The 20864-nt window shown below is 42.5% G+C and overlaps 1 protein-coding gene across 2 annotated transcripts in view; it reads right to left on the bottom strand.

The window, feature by feature from the left end:
- Window positions 1-20864, bottom strand: part of GTDC1 (glycosyltransferase like domain containing 1) — a 292170-nt gene that overhangs the window by 61315 nt on the left and 209991 nt on the right. For both annotated transcript variants that reach the window (XM_023752434.1, XM_023752433.1), the window contains one exon: window positions 1-219. This exon is cut by the window's left edge and continues 114 nt beyond it. In XM_023752434.1, the coding sequence (XP_023608202.1) occupies window positions 1-219 (219 nt within the window). The remainder of the gene's footprint in view (window positions 220-20864) is intronic.

Genomic DNA, 20864 nt, shown 5'->3' with positions numbered 1-20864 from the left:
TCGCACGTTTTCAAGTATGGCTCTTGCGTCAGTGAGCTCCCCAGGCTCTCTTGTTGTGCCGCGTCACAAGGTCCAGACTCCGGCTCAACATGATCCAACACATTCTCACAACTTCCCTGCTCCTGCCTGGAAGGAAGGGCCGTGGATGGAGCGGCACCGCCGTTTCCTTTAAGGTTGAGCATCTTCTGTAAGTGGGCTGCTTTATGCTTGGGCACGAATCTGTTATGAAAAGGAAACGCAAGAGTCTTTCAGCGAAGATACTATTTAAAATGTACCCTTGACCTTCCTGTAAGGACGTGATGATGATGTCTAAAACTGAGAAAAAAATAAAGACGTAACAAAAATTCCAGAAAAAAGAGCAAAAAGTAGCAGTCATCAAGAGAAAGTTCAAAAGTTTGAAACTGGACCCGATTGTCTTTGAATAGTTTCCAAAGAATGTCAGTGGCTATAAAACTTGCAGTGCACACACAGAAAGTGAAACAGCAAAGGTTTCCAGTCTTCCTCACTCATCTTCTGGAGCTCACTTCATGTTCCAAGTCGCCACATGCCCCGGGGCTCACTTTCAATCTCAGTTCATTCTCTTATCAAAATGCCTGACACTTCCTGGGTTAACACTGGGCATTTCTGTGCACATGACTTTCTGTATTCCTGCCCACCTGCACACACTTTCGTCACATCGACCCTGCTAATATTTTGTGAAGTATGTGTGAGATTATCGAAGGTAGAAGCATCTACGTAAAATGAAATCAAGGAGTTCATCATCGTTTGGGGAGCAACCCAGCGGTGCTTAGAAAAGACAGGGTGGGAGACAGGTGTGAACCACCAGCTAACCTGGGGGGGGCGGGGGGACACAGTATGTAAAGAACAGACACAAGCTTTTCAACCCGGGAACTAGAGATCAGTTCTGACTTAGGACTTAGTAGAGCCTGAGTCTTAGTGGAGGATTTGGAGAGGCAGAGAGGTGGGGTTCTGGATTGAGGAACAGTGTGACCAGAGGGAAGGGATGTGAAAAAACATGAACCCCTCAGGGAATGATATGCAGCCCAAAGAGGCTTGGCCAGGCCCTGGGGTCTGAGGTCTAGAGGGGCGACTGGGCCAGATACAAGGGCTTTCTGAGTCCCCTGCCCATCCAGAGACTCAGCCCCTCCCCTGAATTGCTGAATGAGTGAAGAAATGGAGAGTACATACGTTTAAGAGGTAGGTGAGGATTAGGAACCAGGGAAAGGGAGCAATAAGGAGTAACTGGAAAAGTAGGAAGTGAATCTGAGGTGTAATATCTCACAATTGAAGTGAATTAAGAGCCCCAAAAGAATGTGTACTAGTAAAAAGGGTGTAAAACATTACAGAGGTGCCACAGCACCAGAAACCAGGAGTTTTGGGCCTTGATACGTAGTGGATCAGTGCCTACTCTAAGGGCGGTTCCGATGGAGGGAGCAGGCAGAAGCCGGACTGAAGGTTAGGGTATGTGCACACGAGGGGGCAGGCACAGAAAGAGAGGGAAAGAGGACAGCGAGGAAGGCAAGGCAAATTCTTCTGAATAGGGCACGTGTGCACAGGGTAGTACTGGGGGCTCCCTTTCAGACACCTGCTAGGGATGGGAGCATGATGAAAAAGGGCTTCCGGTGGGAGGTGTGGCACCTAACGTGTGCCACCAAAGCATTAGGAGAGGTCATCTTTCAAGAGAGGCAGGCAGAGGTGGAGATGGAGTTTAAAAAGTGAGCTGAGCCTGGCTAGTGTGGCTCAGTGGTTGAGCATCAACCCATGAACCAAAGGGTCACTGGTTCAATTCCCAGTCAGGGCACATGTCCAGGTTGTGGGCTTGATCCTCAGTAGTTAGTCAATCAATGTTTCTCTCGCATCAGTATTTTTATCTCTCTATCCCTCTCCCTTTCTCTCTAAAAAAATCAGTAAAAACATGTTTTTTAAAAAAAGAAAGCTGAGAGATCAGAACCTTCTCTTTGAAGAGGAGTGGAAGGGAAGAGGGCATTCACTAGTTCTCAAAGTGGGGCCCGATGAGCAACACTAAGGAGTGGTGGTGGTGGGGTGGGGGGCTGAGTGCTGTCTGGCTGTCATATGCTGTGTATATTCCAGAATCAAAAAGCTTACTTGGGAGAGAGGGGCTTCTGTGCTTGTTTCATAAAGCCTTTTGAGACCTGAATATATAAGGAGCCCCTTCCACCAAGATATAAGTAGACACAGAATGGCGCTAACCCTCTTGGTATGCCCTAATAAAGTAAATTAATTCTTGATTTACAATGGAAAGAAACTTGGGCATATGCAGATTACAATTTCAGATCTCACAGGTCCAAAATATGTAAGGGAACTAACCAACTTTCTTCTGATACAAATTCAAAATACTGAGGAAATGCTAAAGAATTAAAAATCAATTGTTCATTGATCAATACAAAAATTAAAAAAAGAGTATAACAATATCTTCAACTTCTAAACAAGTGGAACAAACAGTAAGAGAAGGAACATCTGTACACATCAGCAAAACAACAATAAAGCAAGTGAGGGGACCTGCTTGTTTAAGTCAGATAAGGAATGCCAGGGAAGCTTACAAAAGATTTTAACAGAATTACAATCTCAGTGCACGAAAAAGTCACAATTTAGAAAAAAAAATTGATAAGCATTAAAACAACATATCTTCCTTTTAGAAAACAGTATCATGACCCAGCTCACTCATAAAATCCATTTACAGGGTCCAGCATGTAAGCAAAATTGCAAATTAAAAGAGACCGGAGGTTGGCTAAAGGGTGGTAAACAATGGGAATTGGTAACTGACAGGAAATTTAGCTGTGAGCAAGGTGCTAGGCCTGCTTTTAGTCAACACGTTTCCTAAACATTCTCAAGGATGAACAGAAACCCATGCTCACACAGGCTGTGATGACTGACTTGATAGATGGTGGTGAATGAGGACCCAGAACGATGCTGAATATAAATATGAGCAGTAACACAAAACTCCACTTCCCCGTGTGATGAAATTGCCAAAATAAAAGTCAACCTGAATGCAAACAGAGCACATGGCAAGCACCATGGTGACGGCCTGGGGCCGACAGGGCGAGCCTGTGCTGATCAGACCAGGAAACTGATAGCCGCTTAGTTACAGATCACAGTGAACAGGGAGGGAAGACACCACGTCTGAGGGGACAGAATGCTGTGCGGATGCGGGTTTCATCTGGGCCACCTGATAACTGTATATATTTGAAAATTAGAGAGTTCTTCGAAGAGCAATAATAATGATTAAGGCAATGGAAGAATTGATTTATGAGGATAGATTAAAGGAGCTAAATATGAATAGCTTGGCTAAGTGACGACTAGAGGGGTACATAATAGGAGTCTCTAAGGAAAGAATAATTATTTAGCCTGCTACAAGGGGGTACAACTAGGAGTAATGAGATGAAATTAAGAATAGGAAAATTTAAGCTGAATTTCAAGAAAAACCCCCTGACGGTATAATTTATTAGCTCATGGAATAAATTCCCTATGGAAATGCTATAGCTAGGGGAAATAATAGGACTGGACAAAATACCAATAAATAATATAGATAATAATCCATTATTTGAAAGAAGGTGGTTACATGCTATGCGTTCCTTGTGTATAATATCTTCTCATATTTTTAATAGTCTATTTATATATCGTAATTGTTACCCAGAGGAGTATTTAGTCAATGAGCTAAATCTAAGAAGAAATATGTCCTTTAGTGAGGGGAGTTGAAATCACCTTAGTTGCCATGTTTCAGCAGTAGTCAGCTGAAATAACTTTTTACTCCTTTGTTTCAGCTGAATTGATCTTGAAGCAGCTGGACAAATGTATTCATTTTCCAGAAAACAGAACACAACAAAATAAAACAACCCTCACCTACCACCTCACACAGAGTCCACTGCTTCTTGGTGCCACGAAACTCTTATTTTCATAGACGCATTTCATATAAATTTATTGCCATAATAGAAATAAAAAAACTTTATTCCAGCTTTTCTAAATGTAGCTATATGGTCAATTACTTCACATCAATACCCAGATCAAACAGGCATAATACTAACAAGCGGTTTGCTTCGTAATAGTCACCATACTAATTAACCTATCCAGAACATTCTTAATCAGATGCTATTTGTAATGTACAGTTAAGAGGAGCTTAGCAATAAATGGTGCCAGGCTAAAAAAAAAAGAAAATAACACCTTCCTGAGGGCGGGGGGTCGGGGGAGAGGCTTTTCTACAAAACTGGGCAGAGTGTCTGTCCGGGTTAACCCAACGACGGGACTATGCAAACAGGCACCAGTCTGAAAACTCCTCTCTCCTGCTCTACCCCAACTCAGATGCAGGTGCTGATGAGAAGAGGAAGAGCCCACACAGGAGTGAGAGAGTCAGACGAACACCACAGAGCTGCCTTTTAGTGCATATGCTGTTCACTATTTAACAATCCCCCATTTTTCCTTCAAGAAATGCTACTGCCCACAGAACATCTTTGAACCTGTTTTTACTTTCAGAAATATCCTGATTACTATAATAATCACTTCTAATCTGTTATTAGCCATGGGACCCCACCCGCAACTTTTTTCCAGCCAATAGTCAATCTGTGCAACAGCAGTAGTCTACCTACTGTGCAACCTCTTCTATCAAACGCCCGTCTTCCTCTCACCTCTGCCCCCTGACATGGCTCCAGAGCCACTGCCACAAAAAGATTGAGTTGGACAATCTTTAAAGACACAGCTGGAGTGAGTACTATCTAGACCTACATTTGATTGCTTCCCGAACCCCTACATCTAAACAAACACAGCTAGAGCTGAATCTATAGGAAGGGCCAAAGGCCTCATTCAGATTAGTCAAGGAAAAACTAGATTTGAGAGAAGCATTAAAGGCTGTCATGATTGATGGCAAACACAGGAAATGTTCCAAGCATCTTAGTTATTTCTGCTTAAGTTTAGATGCTACAGTCTGTGTAGTTGACTAACAGAGGTAGTCAAGAGGAAGGTGTTAAGACAAAGTAAGGCAATTTAGGATGTTAATATTGATTCATCTGTTGTTGAAGAGAATGTCATGGCTGAAATGTATGTCATGGTGGTATATACTGCCTACAAATGTCTTTTTGAGAGATTTCAATAAAAAGAATATAGTGAGTTCAACCTATAGAATCTTTGAAATAATACTAACAGATAGAGTCCTCAAGACAGAGATTCTGAATAGCCTTGCTTCTCAGACCAGATTTGGAAGACAACGTAGGGGGGAAAAAGATGCACAGAGAGTGTAATTGACCAAAGATTATTCCAAACTGGAGCCAGTGAAGAAAGAGGATGACATTAGCAACGAGGTGAAGGGAACCAGCCTGCATGTGGGTCAGGCAAGGAGAGGAAGCTGATCAAGCTCAGCCTACAGCTCAGGCTTGGGGAGGGAGAACAGTATGGCTACTGCGTTGTATCCTTTAGGCAGGGGTTTTACACGCTGTGTTTTGTGCAGTGCTACTTCCACGGGGCATGTGTAGGTGTTGTGCTAGAGAAGGTTATGTGAGAAAACAAGTTTGGAAAATGCTGGGTTAAACAAAGTCAAACACTTCTTCACTGTAGAACTTCCCAGAGCACACGCTAATGTGCACTATAAATATGTTCACTCATTCATTCCTTGGCTCATTTAATAACTACTCATTGAGTATGTATTATGTGATGGGAACATTGTGGCTGGTCCCAAACTTGACACCTAAACTTGAACAAGTAACCCCCCACTCCCACCCCAGCTGACTCAAGGAGGCACCTTAAGAATTAATATTCAACAAAGGATAGTCTGGGAAACATTATGAAACACTGTTTGAGAAGCTGGGAGGTATGCAGCCACAGCCAGTCTGAAAAGCAGGGGAGCCAAATGAGTGGAGGCATATTTTACATTTCAGGAATGGCAGAAGGAATGGGAAAGTGCATTCACATGAGAAAATGATGAAAGCCCCAACCAAAGGCCATCCACCAAGGCCACACATCAGTAGACCAAAGGAAGTTTGAAAAAAATCAGGAGAACCTGTAAAAAAAAATGACAGAAGACTGTATGGTTCAAGGCTAATATGGATGACAGCAGAAAAAAATATCATTCTCTTTTATCACAGCGATTTCTGTGAATTCCTGGATAGAAACCATATTGAGAATTGAAGAGAAAGGAAATGGGAATCAAAGATAAGTAACTTTTCCAAAACCAACTGGGAAGACACATCCCGGCAGTTCAGTGATCTAAGTTCTTGGGTGATTTATAACCAAAACTATTCATTGTTTCCAAGCAATGTGTTGGAAATTAATTACAAAATTAACATTTTTAGAATTTAGCCACATAAGCAAATATCCAAGATAATTAAAAAATCATGCTAGCCCACATGTGTCCAATATATCACTTATATGGTAAGCAGATTTATATAAACCTATAAAGTTTGAAAGTAAAAATCTTGATCTAGTGTTCTCATGTGGACACATACACCCCTTATACCTCTTGCCACACTATCTTTACTAAATAAAGGAATCACAAGCAAAAACAAAAACAAAAAAAACCACCCCACACACATCGTAATTAAAACTAGATGTTTGGAGATCACAACATTAAACAGGAAGACGTGTTCTTGGTGGTTGGTTGTAGGATGGCTGCTCTTCTTTCCTCGGGATGTCTAAAAGCTAATACTCCTAAAATAGAGGGCACATGTCTACGAAGGCCGTTTCAATAAGAAACTCCTGGCAGGACATTCTTTGAACAAACGCGAATCACAGATGAGTCCATCGCAATCCACAAGCACACAGCACAAAAGCTTTGGGAGAACGGCCACCTGCCACCACGTGGCTGGTCAGGCCACGTCTTTCCACGTTCAGCATTTGGTGCCTGACCAATTTTCTTCTCCCACGGTGCAAACTTGAAAAGCCAACGTTAAATATTGATGCAGTCTGTGAGGGGATACTGGGCAAGACAGTCTTGCTTGGACTACAAAGAATCTGTTTTGTGACAAGATGGCAAAGTAGGACCCACCGAAACTTGCCGCAGTTAAAGTTAACAAGCAAATGCGATGCAGTTGCCCGAGAAATGCACGCCCAAACTAAACGCAACTTGGTGGGCACCAGGCTGCCTCCTTAGCCACGTCTGGCCCCAGAGGTGACATGTTCGGTGAAGACAGCATCTTCCCCGAAGGCTGCCCTCAAGGGAAGCGTCAGCCTCCTGCCTAACGTCCAACGTTTTCTGATTTCTGTCCTTTAAATAGCTGGGATGCATGGCTGTCATAGGAAAAGATGGTTCCTCTGAGCCTGTTCCTTTCATGAGCCTATTCTTTATTTTTACTTCCCAGAATCATTTCTAAAAATCATTTGTGAAAATCGAACACTTTCCATTGACCTAATTTATACCATTTGTTGGCATGGCCTCTTCTGACAACAGTTATTGAGATTAGTACTATTTAACTAAGATAAGTAAGCCTCAATTCCCCATGCTCTCTTGATTTCAAAGGGCTGTAGATTGTATACATTGCTAATTTAACTGCAAACTAATATGAGCAGTTTGTCTTGTGCAATTTTGTAAAATCCCTTTAAAAACCTTTAACGTACTCCTCCCAACACAAAATTTAAGGTCCTTATAAATGTATGAGAATGAGAAAACCTACCTTGCATGTTGATAGAAATAATTTTTATCAAATTCAGAGCTGTTCTTGTGAACATACATATGCTTATTGTTCATGCGCTCCCCTCCTCCCAAAACAGAGCACTCTCAGAACAGCAACAAACCCTCCAGTTTATACAAGGTTTACTACAGTAATTCAACACAGTAAGCAAAGCTGTAGGCTAAACTGCAAAGCAGAAATCTTAATTTTCCTACCTCCACTTTAAGCATTCTCCACCCAATGGTGGTTAATGCCCTAAGATTCTTATATTACTTTCTGATTCCCCACCCTCTGCCCACCCCCACCCCCAGCAAGCATCTCCTTGCATCCTAAATTGCAACTAAGCCCCGCTGTGCATCCAGCCCTGACCATGCCCTGCTCTCCATGGCTGGTCTTGCTGGGAACTAATCTTCAGTTCCCACAATGTATCAATCACCATCCATGCTCAATGTGTTATGCCCTTCCAAAGGGGCAATACCTAGTTCAAGGGAATTGATCACAATGGAGGAATTGCAGGTACCACAGGAAGCTTATGAGAAAGATTGTTTTGAGAGAACCGGTGGAGAGAAATCTCTGTGAAGCACCGTAAGCAAATCCACTCAAAGGAGAGGGCAGGTTGAAGAGGGGCGGGCCCAGGCTGCATCGGTACCTGGGATAGCACTGGCACCTCCTGTGTTTGGGGAGTTATTCAAATCACTCACTTTCTCTGAACTTCAGTTTCCTAATCTATAAAATGGGGTGATAGCTGTTTCTGCAAATTTATTGAGAGGATTAAAAGAGAGAACATGTGTAGGAGATGACAGGTAAAGTAGTCGAGTAAATCCAAGTAAACTTGCCATTCCCTTGCTCCTGCATGTGATATCCATACTTATGGAGTTCTTCCTAATGCCGTAACTGGGCATTTTCAAGATGGTCAGTGCATGAGTCACTAGGTTAAGTCAGTAACAAATATTCATTCAACAAATATTTAAGCTCCTATCTGCAAGAGCTTATGTCTGCATTTACAACGCTTTCAGTGAGCACAAGTAACATTTCACACTGACTTATTTTGGTCTCTTAGCCCCTCAAATTGTAAAGCATCCACATCACCTTTAAGCCAAACTGTGCTTACTGATGCCATTACAAAAATGATCTAATTTTAAAATTCAAACTTAATGCCTTGCTCAGCACTTGTTTCCTTAATAGCTCAGAAGCAAAGCTTTAAAACTTGCTACCCATTTACCTCACTTAACTTATTGATAGTAAATAAAAAAGGAAAATGTTCCCCGATGTGGATGTGAAGAAATCTCTTCCAAGGAAGAGGAAGTAGCTGTTTCACATGCACACACTCAGCAGGCTGCTTTGTAGGCATTTACCTTGTTGGCAAGTAAACGTTCTCACTACCCTGGGAATCCCAGGCCTGCTGCAGCACCAACAAAGCAGTGAAGGGAACTCCAGAAATAAGCTCTAATCATGTGTTCTGTTCCTTGACATTTTGTTTGAAAGCCAGTAGTTGGAGAATTCTGAAAGCACAATGGGACAATTGGCTGGCACTAAAGAAAGGATCACTTTCTTCTGTCCAAACAAATACAAGCATTCCCCCATGACAGTGTTCCCAATGGAATAATGTCCTTTAGAGCATTGTACTTGCATTGGGTTTCCTCAAAATTCCTATGTTGAAGCCTTAACCCCTATAACTGGTGATAGACAGGGTCTTTAGGAGGTAACCAGGGTTAAATGAGGTCATAAGGATTGGGCCCTAATCTCACAGGACTGTGGCCTTATAAGAAGAGTAAGAGATCCCTCCTGTTCACTCTCCTTCCCTATCTCCATTCCCACCACCACAGGCGAGGATGCAGCCAAAAGGTAGCCATCTGCAAGCTAGGAAGAGAACCCTACTCAGAACCAACCCACTGGCACCCTCATCTCAGACTTCCAGGCTCTAAAACTGTGAGAAAATATCTTTCTGTTGTGTAAACGACCCAGTCTATGGTGTGACTAATGCCACAGCAGCATGAGATGACTAACACGACTGGAGACTGTTATGGAGAAAGCAGAAAGGGTCAACACTGTGTCAGGAAAACCATGGATTTATGTTGACAGACACTGACAAGAGAATATTATAAAAGAAGAGAGAGCCGACTATCAAATGTGATAAGAAAATGTAGATGATAAAAAGGAAACACTATTTGTGAATTTTCTTGTGAAGCAAAATGTTACTTCTTTAAATTAAATATAAAGTTTCACAATAGATAACTGAGTCTTAGAAAAGGAATTTCTCTGAACATTTTGCTTGGTTGTGAATAAAGTCATTAATCTCTCTAAACCTGGGTTTTCTCATCTGTTCGATGAGAATGAGGCCATTCCTAGACTTCTCCAATTCCTAGGATTAACATATCTAATAAAATTTCCTGATTATTTTACAACTAGAGGCCCAGTGCACGAAATTCATGCACAAGGGAGGGGGGAGTCCCCTCAGCCCAGCCTGCACCCTCTCCAATCCAGGACCCCTCAGGGGATGTCTGACTGCTGGTTTAGGCCTAATCCTGGGGATCCCGGCCTAAACCGGCAGTCGGAAATCCCTCTCACAATCTGGGGCTGCTGGCTCCTAACCTGTCTGCCTGCCTGATTGCCCCTAACTGCCCCCCCCCCCCCACCAGACTGATCACCCTTAACCACCTCTGCCTGCCAGCCTGATTGCCCCTACCTGCCCCTCCCCTTGCTGGTCTGATCTCCCCCCATCGGCCTGGTCACCCCTTACTGTCCCCCCTGCCGGCTGGTCGTCCCTTACTTCCCTCTCCTGCTAGCTTGGTCTCTCCTAACTGCCCCCCCCCCGCCTGCCTGGTTGCCCTTCACTGCCCCCTCTGCCAGCCTGGTTGCCCCCAATTGCGCCCCCCACTGGCCTGGTCACCCCACACAGCCTGCTGTTTGGTCATCCCTCTCGTTGTTTTGGTCATGACAGCCCCTGGCTTTTTATATATTAGGATTATTATTAAGGGTCAACGCTCTTAGGACATTGTTTTCAAATTCAGGGCCTATCACTTATTAGGAGAAAAGGGGCTTTTGTCTAAGTATCAGTTACCTCATCTGGAAAATGGAGATAATACTAAAGCTGCCTTGCAGAATTATGTTTTCCCATGCTGTTAGGAAAATGGTAAGAACTCAGTAAACACAGTTATTTTTTATTGTTGATGATAATGGTGAAGATCCTCATCATTATGTTGTCATTGTTACTGAAGAGAGAACTCAGCATTGTTACTAAAGAGAGAACTCAACATTCTAAACACTTTGGTCTCTGACCGCACTGGCCTTTCCATAGTTAAGCTTACTTTATGAACCACAGACCCATGCCTTCTTAAAGATGTATTTTTCTTAACTCTTACAAATTATACTTTAGCCACCCTTATTAATTAATTAATTTGTTTATTTTTGGAGGTGTTACATACAAAGAAATTTCTCAAAACCCTGCTCCAATCCCTCTGGTCCTCTGTATTCACACTGGGCCATCTTGAACTTTCAGATTAAAGGCAGGTATTTTAATATGTTACCGTATTTTCATTTGTATACCAATCAAAGATTTGTACTCATGCTTAGAGGCACATTACAAAAAGGTCCAATGTTATGAATAAAAAAAAAATTCCTCCCTTTCTATTTTGCTTGTTTCCTGTGGTACTTTTTTTTACCTTTCACTTTTCCTTGTGTTTCCTTTTACTCCATTTTTTTTTCTAACTGAGCGGTTCCATCCTTTCCCTTCTTAAAACTGCATAAACCAAGAAAGTAAAACCAGGAAATTTAAAACATCAGTTTCCAGGTCTCTGAAGCATGAACAGATGGGCATCAAAAATCCAGTCCTTTTATTTTCTTTTTCATTTGCCCATCCACAACCTGAATAAATCAAAATTACCAGCAAATACAACTTCGAACACAACCCTCTCTTCTTCATTCCCACATTAAATGCTACAGCACTAAGTATTGATTCACTTCAAGTTCTGATTTGATTGCTGTCTAATTTTTAAGCCACAGAAACGAGCTTTATTCCAAACTAATGTTACAACATACAATTCTGCTAATTTTACATTTGAAACAAAGTTTTTATGTATACCAAGTGAGTGTACAAACACTAGTGCTTCAGGTGTTTACAGTTTCCAGAGTTTCTACGTGTGGAGAAAGGAGAGTGAAAAGGTAACAGGTGGGTGGATTGTTGGGCTATTACTGGAATGTACTCAAGGCTTTGAAGGTCAAGAAAGGCCTGAATTACTTGGCCAAAATCCGAGTGAAAAAGGTTCAGAGGGAAAAACACTCATTCACCATTGAAGAAACCTGCAGTGCCTACCATGTGTCAGGCAAACAGGTGCCCTGATGAGACTCACAACGTGGTAGATGCTGGACCAGGAAGAACTGGGTATCATGACTGTGAGAGCCCAGGCCTGGGAGGGGTTAGTGCCAAGGAAAGCTCCCTAGAGAAGGTGACCTTTCAGCTGGGACCTCAGTGACGATTCGGAGTCATCCAGGTGAGGGAGTGACAGGTGGGCATCTGCAAAGGACCTGCAGAGAAAACATGGTCCAGGGGAAAATGCAAAATAGGGCCAGAGCCTTAAGTAGGTGTGGATAGGAGTGAAGGGGATGGGGGCTGGTAAAAAATAAGGCCTAAGAAATAACCAGGGGAGGCCTTTCTGCCCTTCATAACATAAGTGAAGGTTTGGAGCCATTTGCGAAGTTTCCAGTCAGACTGGGTGCGAATAGAACACTGACTGCGGTGTGAAGAAAGGATTGGGGGAAACGTGGTGGAGCAAGGGCCAATTTTCAATCCCCCATGCCTTCTGCCTCTCCACTAAAATAATGGCGTGGGAATTTTTAATAAGGCATGGACTTTCAAGGATGAAGATAAAAACTGAGAAAGATGATATCAGAAAAGAAATGTCAGCTGAATTTCAGGGGACAGGAAGCAGATGGATATGTTTTTGAGCAGAGAGAAGGGGGACCGTGTCTCTAAGCACAGGTGACTTTGCCTGTGCATCTGGGTTAGCCAAGAAGCAGCAGCTCATTTGCTCCAGAGAAACTCCAAAAGGCTCAGGAATTGGACACACCAGGTGCCTCTGGAGATGCACTTGCAGAGCAGAACTGAAAACAGAACTGGTAGCAATTCTCCACCAAGTGACCTCAAACCTTCGGATAACCTCCCCAAGTCCATGCAGCCAGGCAACTACCTCCCCTCTCCACCTATCTCCCACCTCAACGCCGGACAGGTGGCTTCTTCACAAGAGGGCTGACCCATAGAGACCAGGCAAGGCTGAAGGAGAGGTGAGGGAAACTGAGTGTAAGTGAGCCCATTTATCGGTGAGGCCTCTCGGCGCCCTTCCCCAGTTGGCTGCCAGACGGCTGGGGATTCCCCTTCAGGAGATGAGAGGAGCCTCTCTGGAAACCAACTGGACTGACCTAGTGACACCAAGACAAGATAATGAAGCCCTGTTTACTCACTTTCCTATGAGAAAGGTTACTAGTCAGCAAGGCCTGTTTCTAAAGTTCTAATCATCTCACACAAAAATCATTGGAGAGCCAGGTCATCAGACATTTGAGGAAGACTTTTAACACAAAATAAATATGACAAAGCAAACAAGCATCAAAAAGAAATTTGGAAGCAACTGAGACAACAGGGAGAGTAGAAAAGTTCTTTTTAAACATCCCATAATATCCATACTGATAAAACAAAATGTTGGGTCCATGGTGGGGAAAACAGGACACAACAAGAAAAGATATCAAAGAACCAAAAAAAGAGGGCTTGCAAAGAAAAAATATCGTAACTTTAAAAAAAAATCAATAGAAGTGTTGGGAGATAAAGTTGAGAAAACCTTATAGAAAGAAGAACAAAAATAGAAATTAACAGGAAAAAGAAATAGAAGAGAACAAACTTTGGTTTGTTCAACCCAAGGTTCAATAGTGACTAATAGGAATTGAAGAAAGTGAATCCTGAGAAAATCATGGGGGAGAAAATAAAAGAAATATAAGAAAATTCTTTGTACTGAAGGAAATAAGTGCCCAGCATAAAAACGGAACAAAAATCCAATCCAAGTGGCATCACTATAGAATTTCAGAACCAGTAGAAAAGAAAATGTGAAACCCTTTGGGAGAGCAACATAGGGAGTCACGTGCAAGGGATCAGAAAAGGACTGGACTCAGACTTCTCAACAGAAGTTCAAAAGTAGAAAACAAGGGAACATTGCCTCAAACTTGTGAGGAACATGATTTTCAAAGAGAGCTCAAAACTCAGTCAAATATCAATGAAATGTGCGAGAGGATAATGTTGTTTTCAGACATGCAAGGTCTTAAGGAATTTTAGCTCCCATACACATATCTTGAGGTATGCACCCCACTAACATGAGAAAGTAATACAAAAAGAGAAGGATGTGGAATTCAGGAAATAGTTGACTCCAGGGCCCAGAAAGCAACCAAAACAAACAGAAGCAAGATAATTAAGGCCTCCAAGATGGAAGCGTCTAAGAAAATAATGGAAATGACACATTTCCTGAAATGGCTAACCATATAAAAATGATGAATTTGGGGAATGAATCTGTGATAGTATTAACGAAACCAAGCAAATAAAACTAGTGCAATAATTAGCTCCAAGAAAAAGTGAAGCGTTGTTCAGGGAAGGAAACCGAATACAATGCTGCTCAACAGGGACCAGTTTTTACATCGCAACAAATGCTAGAAACACAGAATATTTAATTAACTCAAAGTGGAGATGCAAACATAATGGAAGGATAGGGTGAGGGAGAGAGTGTGTGTGCGTGTGCACATGTGCAAGCTCATATTGTAAGAAAGCCAACTAAATCATCGTTTCTACTGGTACGGAGTCAATCAATAAAGAACAGTTCATGTTAAACATCTAGAAATAGCAAAAACAATTAAAAGTCTTGTTAGTCCTGTGGTACTGGAGAGGGAACTTAGGGTTTAGTAGGACTGGAGAAAGGGTTTTTCCTTTGTATTACAGACCTTTTTTTGTACTTTCTGACCCTTTAAAACTAATTATATGTATAACCTTGAGAATTCTTTTTTTTTTCTTTTTACAATCTCTGGAAATTTCTTGCCCAAATATCTTTGAATATTGCCTCTAATATTTTTCTCTAATTTTTTCCTTCTGGAACTCCTATTAGACATGTGTTTTATGTTGTTCTTTATTTCTTAGGATCTAGCTTCCAGGTCACTAATTCTCTCTTCACACATGTCTAATACTTAACATATACACTGAGTTAATTGTTATTTAAATATTTTTTCTTGAATTTTAGAGAGAGGGGATGGGAAAGGGAGAGAGAGAGATAGAAACATCCATGTGAGAGTGAATCATCCATTGGCTGCCTCCTGCACACCCCCTACTGGGGATGTAGTGCACAACCCGGGCATGTGCCCTGACTGGGAACCAGCAACCTTTCAGTACATGAGAGGACGCCCAAACAATTGAGCAACACTGGCCAAGGCTCCACTGAGTTAATTTCAGTGAATATGTAAAAATTCTACTTAGTCCTTTAAAAAATATGCATAATTTTATGGCATTTTTATTTCTCATGTTTTCAATTTATTTTTATGCTACTTATTTTTAAAAAAATCTACTTTATGCTCCCTATCCAGAAGTTATAGTATCTAAAGTTCTTAAAGGTCTAGTCCTACAGTAAATTTTTAGAGACAATTTCTGACTTTTTAAACTGGAACAGGTACTAGACAGGAAGCATCAGAAGAGAAGATTTTGAGGAGAGGAGGAGTGAAGGTTAGTTCACATGTAGGCATTGACCATTATGCCTGGGGAGAGCTACAGATTCACCAAAGTGAGGCAATAAAGAAAGGTTTGCACCCAAGTTATATTCTTCCTTTAAAAAAAATCTCACCAGCTTCCTAAATTCCAGATATTTACTTAAACTATTTGATATAGAACACCTACTCAAACTCAAATCTTTGCTGTTTTAGGAAAAATAATTTTTAAAAAACCCAACATTTTAGTGTATGATGGGTTTACCTCTTGTAAGCTTTTTAAGGAAATGTATGTTGGTTGTTTAAAGATCACACCAACCTAAGGTCATCTTTTAGGATATGCTGGTCATTATTTTGAGGTTCAACATTATTTGCCGAGGAGTTGTTGTTGTTGTTTTTAAATATTTTCCACCTTGAAATATCTTTTCTTTGAATAGTGGGTTAATGAATATGGGCAAATATTTTCAGTAGGGACTTATATATCCACTCACAGTTTGTAGCAACATTATTGTGGATCATAATCACAGAGATGTACAAGTAGCTCTTTAAATACTAAGTAAGATATAAGTGGAAACTGTATACCTTTAACCACATAGTACATGTCTTAGGGAAAGTAACTATTCAATGGAGTTCTCATACAAAAACAAAAACAAAAAATTCTTGTAAATATTTAAAATGTAATTATTCCATAATTGAGACCGCATCTTGCTGGCATGGGCTATTCTAAAGTATAGCATAGGCCACCTGAACTGTCAATACATGCCCTCTTTATACACATTTAACACACAGCGATATAAAGCAGGGCAATACTGACTTCTAAGAGTGTCAAAAGCCAGGTTACTCGAGAACTGAAGATTAGTTTGGGAGTACAGATTGCAAATGGCCGGACGGCCCTGCAGCAACCTGCCGAAGGCTATTTCAAACCAATCCACATGTAGATGTTATCCAACAGAGAATTACAGGCAACAAGGCAAGGAGACACCAAAGTCTTACTATATTTTCTTTGTTAAACCAGAAATAAGATTTCAATTTTATAGAACTGGAGGTAGAACAAATCTTATACTCTACTTCCCTGCAGCAAATAAGTGAGCAAAATCCACTCTATTTGCCTCCCAGGTTTCTGGTCCACATTAGATGCTCACTGTGTACTTGCTGAAGGAATGCATGCCCTGGGATGAGGAAGTGGGAAGGGCTATGCATATGCTATTCCATACTCCTCTGGGTCCTCATTGTTTCTGTATACTCATATGTGTTTTGGGAGTTGGAGTATGTTTTATTTAGGTGGTTTGCATATGTGAAATAGAAAGAGGTAAGGCTGGTTGAAGGGTAATTATTTCTTGATGGAAGAATATAAAAAGTATAAACAGCTCAGCTATTGCTTACGCAAACTCAGCTCTTCAGTGCTGATCTACAATGCAAATACTATACAATATAAGGTTTCATTAAAGAGTGACTGTCACATCAACAGGAAAGAGAATGAAGGCCTGCTATGTGGTAGTATTAGTTATATTGAATTTGTTGTCACCACGATCAACAAAATACTGCTTTAAAAGACTACACACTGTGACATAGAAATAGCTTTGCATTACAGAGCACTCCTTTGATATCTTTATTTTTTTCATATTACTGTAAGGGGGTTATACCTCTAGAAGTAATGAATATCCATTCATTGGTGGCTTGGGTCACTACTTAAAAAGTAATAAACTAATTAGAAAGCATCTTTTAAAACATCATCAATAATAACTGATGATTCATTTTGAGAGAAAAAAAATTAGAAATTATCATGATACGTCCACAGCACAAAATAACTACGTCATATGATGAGAAATGGGACTCTTCCTATCATCCTTGCAGTACAACTGAGGTACTGACACCAAGAATTATACCTACACATGCTACACAGAGGCCTGCTTGACACACCCCTGCAGGACTTGCTCAAGGGAGAACTCGTGCCTCGAGACTCTTATACTTCACTCTCTAGCAGCCTAAGTGTGAGGAGGAAATTCCTCGGAGTAGATGGGCTCCATGGGATCCACTCATAGAGATTTGGGGTGGTTGCCAGAAGGGGAGACTGGCATTTCTTTCTCCAAACAGGATGAATGCCAAGCTGCCCAAACTCAAAAGCCTGCTCCTCCTGTTCCTAGAACAGAGCTCAGAAGTGTCCATGGGAGAACCTACAGCAAGCCCCCTGAATATGGCATAGATCCTGCTGACAGCCCCATCTTCAAGATTCCCAGGTAGGAGGACAGTAAGAGGACAGGTAGGAGGATGACTGAGGTTGTCCACACAGTGGGGCAAGAAGAATGGCAGCCATGGAAACAGACTCCACTTTCACCACGGGGAAGGAACAGGATCCTGTTTTCTCCCTGTGGTCCCTGTGGAGGGAAGTCATGCACTACTTCAAAAGGAATAGCGAAGTAAGCCAGTCAGAGAAAGATAAGTATCACATGACTTCACTCATATATGGAATCTAATGACCAAAATAAACTGATGAGAAAAAATAGATCCAGAGTCACAGAAGCATGGAACAGATTGTCGAACCTCAGAGGGCAGGGGAGGGTGGGAAAGATCAACTAATGAAATGGCATGCATATGTATATATATAAAGAGCCAGGGGCCATTGCATCTGAAACAACCGAATGGACGACCGAACAGGCTGAGTGGGGCAACAAGGCTGGCAGGGGGGTTAGTGAGGGATGACCAAACGACTGAGCAGCAGGCTGCGTGAGGCAACCAGGCCAGCCGGGGGGCTAGTGAGGGGTGACCAGGCTGGCAGGTGGGGCTTAGGGGCGACCAGACTGGCAGAGGCGGGCAGTTGGGGGTGACCAGGCTGGTGGGGGGAGCAGTTGGGGGTGACCAGGTTGGCAGGGGGCAGTTAGGGGCAACCATGCCAGTGGGGGGCATTTGGGGGTGACCAGGTTGGCAGGAGGGGCAGTTGGGGGCAACCAGGCCGGCAGGGGGGGCATTAGGGGTGATCAGGTTGGCAGGCAGAGGTGGTTAGGGGTGATCAGGCTGGCAGGAGGGGCAGTTAGGGGCGATCAGGCAGACAGGCAGGCAGGTGAGCAGTTAGGAGCCTAGATTGTGAGAAGGACTGTGAGAATCCTGGGGATCGGGCCTAAACTGGCAGTTGGACATCCCCGAGGGGTCCCGAATTAGAGATGGTGCAGGCTGGGCTGAGGAAACCGCCCCCCCCCCCACACACACAAATTTCATGTACTGGGCCTCTAGTATGCATATACGCATGGACACAGATAATGGGGTGGTGCAGGGCTGGGGTGAGTGGCAAGGGTGAGCTAGAAGGGGTCAATGGGGAAAAATGGGGACTTATGTAATACTTTCAACAATAAAGGTTAAAAAAAAAAGGAATACTCTCAAGAAAGCCACCTTAAGGGCAAGGGACATTCTCCTGGGTTAGGAACTGAGAGAAGGAAGCCAGAGAGGGTTTCATCCCTGATAGAAAATAGCTCCATGCATAAGGTCTGCACAGGAGTCTCAAGTCTCAAAAGAACACATCTTGCGCCACACAAAAGGGCTGGCATTTAACTATTTCATGACAAAAGGCATTTGACACCCTAGAGCAGCGGTTTTCAACCTGTGGGTCGCGACCCCTTTGGGGGTCGAACGACCCTTTCACAGGGGTCACCTAAATACATCCTGCATATCAGATATTTACATTACAATTCATAACAGTAGCAAAATTACAGTTATGAAGTAGCAAGGAAAATAATTTTATGGTTGGGGGTCACCACAACATGAGGAAGTGTATTAAAGGGTCGCAGCATTAGGAAGGTTGAGAACCACTGTCCTAGAGAGATCTTCAAACCACACCAGCTCTGTGACAAGCCTTCCTCTCTTTTCCTCCAGTCCTTCCTCTGGCCCAGACTCTGCGGCAGGAGCTGGGAGGGAGGGTAGGAGGCATGTAAGAAGCTGTGTCCAACTGGTCTACCCAACAGGCTGAGCTTGATGGATAGAATGGGGGAGCAGCTTTATTTCCCCTCCTGCCACTGCCTTCAAACACAACCTAGCCTTCAAACACAACCTAGAATCTACTTTTTCTTCCTGTTGGTGACAACTTCGGCTTTTGATTACTTTCTTCTGGTACTGTTAGCATTTCTTTTTCTTCTCCCTCCCATAATTTAGGAATTGGAAAGGACTCTTTAAACATGGCACTAAAGGTAGAAACCACAAAAGTAAAGAACAAATTTGTCTGTGTAAAAATATTTTAGTAGATTAAAAGCTTCATAAATCAACTGAAAGGCAAGATACAAAGGTGAAAGGAACCCTGGAAACATATATATATATAGTGAAGAATTGATCAGTTAACTCTGAGAAATCAGTTCCCTGACAGCTCACCCCAGGTTCAGTTGGCTCTGCCGCAATGTGAGCTAGGAGCTGTGTGACTTCAGACAATTCATTTAACATCTCTGGGCTTCAGTTTCCTCGTCAGCAAAGAGGGATTAACATCATTAAATACATCAATGAGTTCTGAGGAGAATTACAGAATCTAATGTATGTAAAGTACTTAGTACAGTGTCCAGCAAAGAGTCTGTGCTCACATACACATCAGGCTTTATCCTTACACCTTCATTGAATCTCCAAGTGGCTAGTTATGTGCAGTAAGACATCAATTTATAAGCCTTCTCCCTCTGTTCTTTGGTGTGTGTGTGGGGGGGGGGGAGGGAAGGGGTCTCTTATTGCCATTCTTGTCCACAACAAGCATGCATTACTTTCGTTGGGAAAATATACAAACTATTTCAATTACCAAAAATAAGAATAAAGGCACTTGTAGAAGAAGAACTCTGCCGATGTTACTGAGTAGAGAAAGGCAACTGCATGCACCTCAATGGGCTAGAGCCGACCATCCCGTGTATGCCTCTCAGTTACTGAGTAGGCAGAAGGGTTCTCTTCCCACATAGGCAAGAGGCATCTGGTCACCCACTGATAGAAATAAATATCTGAGCGTGAATTATGTTTCCACTGATCAGGATATACACACAAGCCATGCGAAAGGCATAAAAGCTTTAGGAACATGCCTAGGAACAGAGGCAAGCGTTTGGTCTCACAGCTTTCTGCCATGTCGTCTCCTCAGGTTGTACTTGGGTATCATATCACTTCATTTACTCCAATGAAAAGTTACTCCAAGGACTCAGTTTCCTTTACTGGCATCGCCATTCATTCCAGGCACAACATTATAAAAACAGGGCGCATGGAAAGATACTGATGTCATTGTCAGATGAAGCAAAACCACATGAGAGGCAGTGGCTCTGGTGCTCATTTAGGTTGGATGGAAGTGAGAGGGAAGAAGGGCTGGGGTGGATGTGTCATAGCATTTGAAATGGCTGCCCTCCACGAACAAGCCCATTTACAAGAGAGGGGCATAGAAGGTAGAAGGGGGTTTCAGCTTTTAAAGTACGTTCCTAAGTACACATTTGCTTCTAAACTTTAAAGCTGTGCTGAATCGCATTTGGATAGAGTTATAGCATTGCTTTAAACACACACGCGCGCAGACACACACACCATGGAGGTGATCCA

Source organism: Myotis lucifugus, unplaced genomic scaffold (assembly GCF_000147115.1).
Source record: "Myotis lucifugus unplaced genomic scaffold, Myoluc2.0 scaffold_32, whole genome shotgun sequence".
Lineage (NCBI taxonomy): Eukaryota > Metazoa > Chordata > Mammalia > Chiroptera > Vespertilionidae > Myotis > Myotis lucifugus.
The sequence above is the reverse complement of the archived record's forward strand: the minus strand, read 5'-3'. Positions and strand labels throughout refer to the sequence as shown.